This window comes from Osmerus eperlanus, chromosome 3 (genome assembly GCF_963692335.1).
Source record: "Osmerus eperlanus chromosome 3, fOsmEpe2.1, whole genome shotgun sequence".
Lineage (NCBI taxonomy): Eukaryota > Metazoa > Chordata > Actinopteri > Osmeriformes > Osmeridae > Osmerus > Osmerus eperlanus.
In genome coordinates, this window is record NC_085020.1 from 1,683,239 (window position 1) to 1,694,589 (window position 11,351).

Here is an 11,351-nt window from a genome sequence, read left to right on the forward strand (position 1 = left end):
ACAAAGATATTGAGAAAATACTGAAATATTGGTGTTTTTATTGATTTATTGGCTATGGGTTAATCAATAATCGTCTTTATCACCAAACCAATGCTTGGACAACTTGTTCAGATAGTAGTAGAAGAATGTGAAACAAGTTTGAAGTTTCTGTGGTCATTGTTGACAAAGATATTGATGAAATATTGGAAAATGTGTGTTTTTATTGATTTATTGGCTATAGGTTAATCAATAATCATCTTTATCACCAAACCAAAGCTTGGACAACTTGGCCTGCTAGTATTAGAAGAATGTGCAACAAGTTTAAAGTTTCTATGTTCATTTTATACAAAGATATTGAGGAAATACAGAAATATTGGTGTTTTTATTGACTTATTGGCTATGGATTAATCAATAATCAACTTGGTCACCAAACCAAAGCTTGGACAACTTGGTCTGCTAGTAGTAGAAGAATGTGCAACAAGTTTGAAGTTTCTATGTTCATTTTTGACAAAGATATAGAGAAAATACAGAAATATTGGTGTTTTTATTGATTTTGTGGCTATGGGTTAATCAATAATCAACATTATCACCAAACGAAAGGTTGGACAAATTGGTCAGTCAGTAGTAGAAGAATGTGCAACAAGTTTGAAGTTTGTATGGTCGATTTTGACAAAGATATTGAAGAAACATTCTGACTGTCTACTCTTTTACCCCGGTCCTTAAATATGACGCGGAGCCTGAACGGAGGTACGAATATGAATGTCTGTTGAATCTCGAATATGAAACTGATTTCACCTCGGTTGTTAAAAATAGGTCTGGAAAACAGTTTGAGAGGGAGAATAATAATTGTAAAATAATTTAATAAAACAGAAAATAACATTAGCAAATTGTAGAATAAGGATTATTGTTCGTCATGTACAAATAAAATGCATTCAAATAAAACTACACTTGTATTTCAGTCTTTATGCACAGCAATAAAAACTTTTTTTTTGCTCCAATCAAATAAATAATTGTTTGGATTGAGTTAAGAAATAAAAATAAAAAACATTAAAATGCCCCCAATATGGCTAAACCATATATTGTCTAGTCAACAAAACCATATACAAATAGAAAAAACATAAAAATAGGAGAAATAATTTGTAATTTGTCAGTTACTGCAAGTAAAAGTAAAGATTCTTGTGACATAAGTTCCCAGACATCGCATACTCAACACTACGCTTTCATACAATTAAGGTAAAAATATGCACAACTATTATGCAGCAAAAAAAAAAAATGAAAATAGTTTAGAAAAGTGCAACCATGTAAGGGCAGAGGTCATTCTTAAAGATATCCTACAATAGCATCCAAATGTTAAGTGGTACATAGGCTGTTGTGAAAGTGTAATCAGTTCAGTTGGCAATTCAGTGTCGGTCCTGAAGAGCATCTCTTCCTGACATAATGGCTCTGCCTAGCTGGTTGTTCTCAACCCTGGTAGAGTGAGCTCGTACCTGTCACAAAACAAGAAGAAATGAGCTTGTTTGACTTACTATCCTTTTATTTACTAAACATTGATGAAAATAGGAGACTGGCAAATGAAGTGCAAAGTGTACAGACAGGCGTGGTTTTGTTATATGGGCCTTGATTATGTTGGGCATGGACTTTGAGAGAACAGCAGATTACTCTGAAGTACTTACCAATCTGTCGAGCCTTTCGCCAGGTCTAGCTGGGACAGATCAATAAGAACCTGTGGCAACAACACCGTGGTTACACAGCTGATCTTAAGTTATGCAAAACTTGTGACAGTTGATAACCGACTAAATCTGAACCATCCATCTTTAAAATATGCTTAGTTAGCATCCAAAGACACGATAAAAGTTATAGTGGCTTACTTTTCCAATCTCCTTCCTCTCCCTTGTGTGAAACATCCTGTTGTTCTTCACGGCGACATCCAACTTCCTGGTTGCTGCTTCCTGTATGGATGCATCAAACTCAAACCTACGCGTCAAGATCAGAATGTGATCAGAACATTTATTTAAAAGGAAAATTCATCATATTAAATATGTGACGGTTTATAGTTAAAAAAAATGTCATCCTTGGTTACAACTTGAAAACTGAAAAGGACCAAGAATATATTTGAGAATCAGAATTAGGTATATTTCTAAGTAGGGTGACATATACAAGGAATTTGCTTTGGTAGGTGGTGCCTAACAATTAAAATAGTCAGTAGAAATATAATAGAAAGATAAAACAAGTACTGTAGTATAAAGACATAAATATAAAAATGTACAATAAGGTAACAAAAATGATAATGAAACAGGTGAGGTCTTGGTCTAGCGGCTCGTACTTCTCGTTGAAGACAGGATTCACGGTCCTCCTCTTGACCTGGGTCCTCACGCGGTGCTTCCAGGACTGGTCTGGGAGCAGGTAGAGGCGGACGTAGGCGTCAGAGCCGTTCTCACCACAGGGGACGAGGTTCCTGAGGAGAGGGCCGGGGGAATCACCGTGATCAGGATCACATCGAGACAGATTCAGTCACACAAGATAAACAAACTACAAGATTGAGGAGAAACTTGAATACCTGCAGTTTGTACTAGTGAGTAAAAACACTTAGAGATGGTGTGTGTTCAGTGGTTTGGGCAGAGCAGGCCTACCTGCAGGAGTTGACCAGGACGATGAGTTTGGTCCTCAGGGTGGCGTAGCGCACTGTGATCTGGATGTCTCCGAAGGTGCCCTGGTGGTTCATGATGGCCCTGGAGACAGACGTGTAGGTCAGTACGAGATGCTTTTCAAGGACCACACTGAGGACATTAAACTCTCACAACAGTCTGTGGACCACTTAACATCCGGATGCTATTGTAGTATGCAATCTTTGAGTTATAACTCCTAACGTGTACGGCAATGCTGCTCAATCACTTCAAATGTTTTCATCAAACATTTGGGTGAAAAGTTAAAAATGGTGAAAGGTGAAAAATTCGAACGTGTAACAGTACAAGGAGACTCACTCCGGGTAGGATGCTCCTTCGGTGAGGTCGAATCGCGATGAGGCGATGGAGTTTTCCGACAGGAGGCTGTGAGAGTCGTAGCGCCGCATGAGCGGGGTGGCAGGGGCTGTCCTGCGGGTGTCCGTCGCCAGGAAGGACCCGTGACGTTGGGAGACGTAGTCACCCTGGTGCCCGTTGAAAGAAGGAGCTCCAGCAGAAGTTGTTTGGGTGTGGGCTGGTGCCTGGGCGTGAGAGGAGGGTAGGGCGGAGGAGGACGCGGGAGGTGGTCCAGTGCCACCCTGGCTGCTCTGTGAGGGTTGTGCTTGAGGTTGACGTTGGGGAGGTGGATCCTTAGGTTGGGGTTTTTCAATCTTCAGGATCTGAAATGAAGGATAGTGACAAAAACTAAAGTAATTCAAAACACTACAGACCAATAATATATCCTTAGCAAAAACACATTGCTGTTTAAAAGAGAAAAAGAAGTGTTTTAAAGTGTATACAAGTGAATATTTAACTTGTCACAAGCTGTGAATTAAGAAATCCTTGCACCGAGGGCTCACCCTAAGCGTGGCCTTCATCTGGACCTGGCTGATGGCTCCGGATCGCTCCAGCAGGAAGCGCTGGTCCAGGGTCATGTCTGAGGCTCCCAGCAGGCGGCTCATGGGAATGTCCAGCGTGCCCAGTATCGCCTTCTTGTCTGGTTTCTTTACCTAAGTGGAGAAGACGACCATCTAAGTACTGTATGTCTAGACATCAAAATTACAATCGATTAGTATAGATTATTCAAGTTCAAGTTTTTATTGTCAGAAGCACAGAACAACACAGCGTCAGACTGAGCACTGAAATTCTTTGGACAAGACAACGAAAAGCAACCTGACATAACATGACATATAAATACTCAGAACATAGGTTACACCTATGATAAGCTAACATATAATAAAATAAAGATTATTATCGGAAACAATATAGTTTGTGGTGTCGTTTATATTTTGAATACAAATATACCTATCCTACAGGAGGAATTGTTGCTCATTTTGAAAATGGTACCTGAATGTTGAGCTGCTGATTTGTTACACTGTGAACGAAGAACGTGAAGCATTCCTCCCACACAGGGTCTTTGGATCCATATACAATCTGTAACGAGACGGACAGAACGCCAGTCAATCATTTAGAAAAAAAAAAAAATGTAAATGTTCTTCTACAAAAATGAACATGCTGTTCTCAGGATATGATTATTATTATGGGGATCCTTCGGGATGTCCCTGTGTATGCTCAAACTGGAATCTGAACCTTGCTCTTGCGGCTCTGCTCAGCGATGGAGAACTCCACGTAGGAGTTGAGATTATTGGCGCTCCTCTTCGTTAGCTACAGGAAGAGCACAAGGTCAGGGGTCACTGATTTCTCTCAACACCTTAATGTCTACACACACGTTGGCATGTCAACGTGAGAGAGAACGTGTGCGGTTAGGTGAGGAAAAGCAGAGAGCCACTGCATCAGACAGCAGCCTGGAATGTTGCCGGGAGACAACTCCCTTGCAAAGGCATGCGTCTGCATTCCATTCTGAGTGTAGCTACAACACAGCCTCAGCAAGCAGACAAAACATCCACAACAGACACACTACACATACGGAACGCCAGGGGCGTAGGTTTGTTATCAAATGTGGGTGGGACAGCTACTTTTACTAATGATGCGGCAGTTAAATACGATTTTCTTACTGGAGAGTGGGTGGCACAGATTTGCCATTGGGCGGGACACGTTCCACCCATGTCTAATGAAACCTACACACCTGAGGAGCGCTAGCGGGTCTCCTAGAATCTGGAGGTCGAATCTAAAAGGTTCAGGCCAAGTTCTAGCTCCCTACAGGTACATTTGAACAAAGGATGGAGGGGCAAATGTGGAGGGGCTAGAGGTCGACTAGTCACCTCTAGATCGGAGGACAAGTGAGGGGTTAGTCAGAGATGCACTGAAACTTAATGAAGCCAACAAGATGCCCTGAGGTCTACGCTACACAACAGACTCCCATTCTACATTTCTATCCCAACACTGTAATTTTACACCGTCCAGAACACGCCCCAGGTGTGAAACACCAGCTGCTCACACCCTGATTACAGCCACCACCCTGCTGCAAACAGCCACCAGACAGACAGGAAATACCAGCCACATGAAGACCAGTTCACCCAGCCCACCACCAGGGGGCAGTTCTGTATCAGTGACCTCAAGCGGCCCTCTTACCCGGGCTTGTTTGGCATGTTTCCCATGTTTCTCATTGTGGCTGAACTCACTTTGCTCTGTCTTTAGAGAAGAAGCACAAACATTCAGAATCAGTAGAAGACCTCAAGTAAATACATCATGGAAACTAATGATTCACTGCAGTCTACCTGCAATGTAAGAATGGACTACATACTGTACAATAAAACATTAAACCCCCAAAAATAGCATCAGGCTTGACAATTGTCATTACAGTAAGTATGAAAACGTGCGTGACGGAGGGTGCTAGGGGAGGTGACGGAGGGTGTGACTGTTTACCGGTAGATTGGAGGCGTTGTTCAGGTACACAGCCAACATGGCACAGGCACATCCATCTGTGGTCTGAACGCAAACATTTACAGTCAGTAAACAGCTGGTCTGACAGGTACAGCTCACCTGTGCTAACAGCCTCTGGTCTGACAGATACAGCTCATCTGTGCTAGCAGACTCTGGTCTGACAGGGACAGCTCACCTGTGCTAGCAGGCTCTGGTCTGACAGGGACAGCTCACCTGTGCTAGCAGGCTCTGGTCTGACAGGGACAGCTCACCTGTGCTAGCACGCTCTGGTCTGACAGGGACAGCTCACCTGTGCTAGCAGGCTCTGGTCTGACAGGGACAGCTCACCTGTGCTAGCAGGCTCTGGTCTGACAGGGACAGCTCACCTGTGCTAGCAGGCTCTGGTCTGACAGGGACAGCTCACCTGTGCTAGCAGGCTCTGGTCTGACAGGGACAGCTCACCTGTGCTAGCAGGCTCTGGTCTGACAGGGACAGCTCACCTGTGCTAGCAGGCTCTGGTCTGACAGGGACAGCTCACCTGTGCTAGCAGGCTCTGGTCTGACAGGGACAGCTCACCTGTGCTAGCACGCTCTGGTCTGACAGGGACAGCTCACCTGTGCTAGCAGGCTCTGGTCTGACAGGGACAGCTCACCTGTGCTAGCAGGCTCTGGTCAGTCTGCAGGGAGAGCCACTGTAGCCTCAGGTGCACTTCTCCACTCTGGATCTCCTCCAGACGAAACCACTGCAACATGTCAACACTTCATGAGCCGGTCATCAACCACCGGCAAACCTTTTGCAAGCTTTCAATTTACTACCATTACTAGTATCTTTACTGTACACTTTATAAACTTTTTTTTCCAAGATTAAGGCATGAACTGATCGGATTTTTGGACCTCTCACCTGGTCCATCTCTTTTTCCCTCTTGACCTCTCCAAAGTCCAGGTTAAAACTGTAAAAGAAGATGTTAACCAGTCCTAATGGTGATCCAATAATGTCCTCAGTGTAACCCATATAATATATACTAATCCAGACCTGAAACTAGAATATGACTGCACCGCGTTTTAACAGCTCAGAGGCAGGAGAGCTGGTGTGACACCTGAAAAGACGGTTGTTTCTACACTGCTCTTTGATGTATGGTATTTGATGTATTTGCTCACCTGCCCAAGAAGTCATCTTTGTCCGTGTCTTCATCGTACAGCTCCAGCTCCAGATCCTGTCCTGGGGCCTCATGGACCACAAACTGCCCCACGGAAAGAAACGATGACCACAAGCACAGAAAATGTTGGTGTTCGTCTCTGCGTGTCCAAGACTCTGCTCAAGACTCAAGACTCGTTCGTTACAAGTTTATTTCAAACTTCAAACGCACACAGAGTTATAGTTACAGTGAACTGCTTGATGGAAGCGCTCAGACTTCCACGACAGTGTGTGCATGCGTGTACCTCGTAAATTTCATTCCAGCGTGGATGGAGGTTCTTGAAGATGGTTTTGCTCTTGACCTGTTGGTTGCCCACCTTGAGGATGGCGTAAGGGTCAGACTTACCCTTCACCATCCCAATCATGTAGGTGTCCTTCGCTACCAGGTCCCTAGCCTCCAGCAGGTGCACTCGCACCACTCCCTGAGGAGGGGAGCAGTGGAACAGACACCACAGTGAAAATGCACGAAAACACCAACCAAAAGCACTGAACACACCTCAGCCTAAATCAGTTAGTAACTTAAACACATTCCAACTCGTTTCTCTGGCGTGCAAACGAAACAAGAGCTTGAATCTTTTCAGGGATACAGACAGACGTCCCCCATACGTACGCGGGGCAGAGGGAACCTCATCTGGTCCACCTTGACCTGGTCTATGAGGGGGAAGCACATGCGGTTGGGGAGGACCATGAGGGAGGCGATGATGTCCATGATAGCCCCCTCGGAGATGTGACTGAGAGGCAAAAGTAATAAAAAATGTTTTAAAGAAGATAACTTGACATTAAATGATTTATGATATGCTTCAAGATATATTAAAAATGAGAAAATTAAACCTTAGAGCTGGAGTGTCTAGTAAATTGGTCATTCCAGTCCAGTTGATTTGCAGAGTCTGAGAAGAAAACAAGTTCAACGTAAAAACGTAGGACTAAGGACTTAACCCTTGTGCTGCCTTCGGGTCACATGACCCAAAGGTTCATAACGAATCATTGTTGTGTTTACCCAATTTTACCCAATACAAAAACAACTAAAAATAATTTTCTTTAAACCTTTGCAATGTAGGGGGTCTGAGAAAGCCCGACGGTTAAAAGAAAATGCTTTACTTTGTTTCTGTATGTGGTAAAGTTGTCGCAATACGACGGTGGGTCACAATGACTGATGGGTCAGAATGTCCCGAAGATAACACAAGGGTTAAATGGTGGGTTCACATAAAAATGTCGGCGTTTTCTTTCCCGTTTACCGGGCGGCGAATGAAGAACATGGTGACTCCTCCCACCAGAGGAGCCTGTCCAACCAGAGGCTCCAGAATAACGCGTAGCATCCCCTGGAACTGAAGACACACCCCTCAGCTGTCACATCACACACACCCCAGGGTTCATTACTACTATACTACCTTTCTATCAAACCTCTAACTAGCGAGACAATCCCACCTGAACTCCTTTCACTCCAGCGGAGATAGCCGGCTTCACCTGAGCGTCAATGTCCACATCTCCATCGTAACTGTAAGACAACACACGCTAAGAACATGCTAAGCACACCAACAGCACACACTAAGAACACAAGAGGAAGTGGGGTGGTCAGGCTGTGGTGGCTGATATCCCACTGTACAGTTCCACTAGTATCTTCCTTCAGCAACAGACACCACATTAAACAGTAAAGAACAATGATCCGTACCTCACATTCATATCCAGGATCACCTCCCTCTTATCCACCTCGTGAGTATACACTTGCACCCCAGTAATCTTGACAGGCTGAAATCAACAGTGGATGATTATATGGCATACCGTATAATTATACAAAACACTAACATCCCATATCCAGGACGACAAACTAATTTCATAAACATGACTCCATCTGATCTGGGGCCTGTTCTATGAAGCGAGTTTACCGAATAAGCCAGGCTTATGTCAGGGAAAGTAACTGATACTAGCCTGGCTTATTCAGGAACCTCGCTTTATGGAACAGGCCCCAGGTGTGACACCAGCCAGCTCACCTTCTGGCCAAAGTGGACCTTGGTGAAGGAGAAGGTCTTGAGGTGGGGGCTGGACAGCCTGATGGAGGGCTGGATCTTCTCCTTGAGGAGTTTTTCCATAAACATGCCAAAGAAAGGCCAAGCCTGCTGTAGGATCTACAGGTAGGACAACGTTTCAGAGAACTGACACCTGATCGTGTCCTGATAACTACACAGCCATCTCCTTTGTTTGAAATAGAAATTGGAATGCAGATAAAAATGATTATTTCAAGTGTTTTACCTTGTTTAGCCAGTCAACTCTCTCAACATCAGGAAAGTGGACCTTGGAGAGAGACAGTATTGAGTATAACATGGTATGATGATTAAAAAAAGATGTTCTACATATTTTTGATGGTAGCCAGTGAAATACAGCACATTCTTTCACTGTCACACTTTGTGCACATACGAAGAAGTGTCAAATGATTAGCCCAGTAACCAATTTGTGTCTTGAAATGATGTGTCAAATTAGGGCAAATTAGAAAATGCACAATCAGATCCATACACATTGCTGATATGATAATAAACATAATTGTAATTCATTCCATTCTGGCATGTTATGTTTGAGCAAGGTAATCATTGTGAGGACAGAGGAGTATTAGAACCACAATTATTTCAGGATGTCTGCAAGCTCTCAGGCTTCTACATGCCTGGCATCGTTACCATGACGCTGTGAATGGAAGCAGAGGTGAGGTCACACACTGGGCAGTTTGTTGGTTATTTATCAAATCAGGTTAACATTCATTCATCTGCAACCTCAAAGTCTGAGACACTGTTCTCTTGTTTTTATGTTAATATAGTTTCCATATTAGTATAAACTGTATAGTCAAATTAGACTGGAGCCCTTATTGTTTTAACAAATTAATTGAATACTAAAAACTAAGGGGAGTTATCAAAAGGAGAGAACGGGTATGGCAAGATCAAATGACTAATAAGGTTTCTGTTTAGAAAATTTTAAACATGATTATAAATAAGGGACCATAGACATGCACGCCCACTTTCATTGAAATGCTGATGTTTTTAGAAAATACAATTCACAACTACAATCGACAATTTTACTCTATTTGTGCCTATAGTGTCTACACGAACTTCTCAATGTGATGACAAGTGTGTCCACAAAAACATTGAGTCTTGTTTAAAGTTTTGAAGGCATCGACCAAATTTCCAGGTGCGTAGCGTCTTTTGAGAACTACTGACTGCAGTTTGCTGGCTTCGTGTTCCCCTTCCCTTTGAGGGTAGAGAGTCCACACATATGGTCTATTTTCGGGGGAATGTAAACTAAGGCGTAACCACTTATTTTCCCCAGATGTTAGTGTCTTTCCGTTCTGCTTAATGTGACACTTATAGTGAGCCATGTCATTAAAATTCACTCAATGGCAAAACACAGAATTTGAGACAGGTGACTCATTGGTTGACTAATATTTGTGCATCATCGACTTGTCTTAGATACTAAATTGAGGATGTGGAACTGAAGATTATCCTGTTTTCTCTGCTTTCGTTTAAAAATGTTTGTGGGACATCGCTAGGCTATTAAACAACGTAAATAGCCTATTTTACAGCCTATTTTATGTGCCTCTATTTTCATTAGATCGGCACAATGTGAGTGTTGTCAGTGAATGTAGTAGGCCTAAGTACGCATAATCTGGTAGGCTAAATAATGACGTTTCTTGTGTCAAAAGTTATTAGCCTACATGTTGTGTTATATTTTTCAATTGATTACGTATGGACCCTTGGTTTCCATGGTGTCAGGACATTGGAGGGCTTGGCGATCCATACATACCCACGATGCCATGTTTAACGTTTTCAATTCTTTGATGATAACTTGTTTTTCGTTATCGAAAAAGTTTATAGCCGAATCAATTCGAACATCTTTCCACTTTCGATTTTTCTTCCACCAGGTGATCATCATCATACACAACAAGACCCAGCTGATGCTAAATCCGAAATATCCTGTCAAGTAAACAGGATAAAAAAATAAAATCGCTCTCCCAAAATACATAAGGAATTCCATCAGCATTTGGTTGACGGCGCTCGGACTCAATTCCTGGACTGGGCTCCCTCCTCCAAAGGTCCCGGTGTCGCTGAATGCGTCTGGATTCATGTTGCTTGTGGATGTCACAGGTTGTTCGGCACTAGGTAAAGATTGGCTTTGGTTCTGGTGCTGTTGAATTCCCCCGCTCTCCGACAGAAGTGCGTCACGTCGCCGCATTCCCGTGCTTTTAGCTTTGGTTCCCAATCAAGATTCGCTGAACATTTGCTACATAAATGTGTGGTACATGTAACAAAGTGACACCTAAAATGTTGTTTTGAATGTGGTAGCCTTGCTATTCCTGTAGCCGTTACTGAACTTCCGTATAGGTTCTGAGCTACCTAACAGGTAGGCACTCCCAAAGAAGCATCCACTCCCTTGCCTGCCTCACATTGGAACTCCGATGCGTTACACGCCAACAGGAAAAGTTCTAAAATGATGTGACGCATATCAGAGTCCCATATCTAATAAGATGCTTATTCGTTAAAGTGCTGAATTCTTTAATGCATATCTTAACACATATGAAATACACATTTATAAACCCAAAAAGGTAACATTTGCATAAATGTTGAACATAACATAGGCCCAAAATTTCTAAACATGCGTGCAATTACGAGGTTCAAACTGTAGAGGGAGCCACTACCCCGAAAACTACTGTTTCTA

At 43.0% G+C, this 11,351-nt stretch overlaps 1 protein-coding gene across 1 annotated transcript; it reads right to left on the reverse strand.

The window, feature by feature from the left end:
- Positions 1 to 822: 822 nt before the first annotated feature.
- On the reverse strand, positions 823 to 11,069 carry esyt3 (extended synaptotagmin-like protein 3). The gene is made up of 23 exons (XM_062456369.1): positions 10,440 to 11,069; positions 8,904 to 8,945; positions 8,645 to 8,779; positions 8,326 to 8,402; positions 8,082 to 8,151; positions 7,892 to 7,981; positions 7,488 to 7,543; positions 7,267 to 7,387; positions 6,902 to 7,078; positions 6,620 to 6,702; positions 6,363 to 6,411; positions 6,115 to 6,204; positions 5,466 to 5,528; positions 5,172 to 5,231; positions 4,230 to 4,304; positions 3,987 to 4,073; positions 3,500 to 3,649; positions 2,961 to 3,319; positions 2,610 to 2,708; positions 2,303 to 2,434; positions 1,848 to 1,953; positions 1,653 to 1,702; positions 823 to 1,466 (listed from the first exon to the last, which is right to left on the reverse strand). Exons 1-23 carry the CDS (start codon positions 10,866 to 10,868, stop codon positions 1,427 to 1,429), a joined length of 2,640 nt encoding a protein of 879 aa, XP_062312353.1. The 5' UTR covers positions 10,869 to 11,069; the 3' UTR covers positions 823 to 1,426.
- Positions 11,070 to 11,351: the final 282 nt, after the last annotated feature.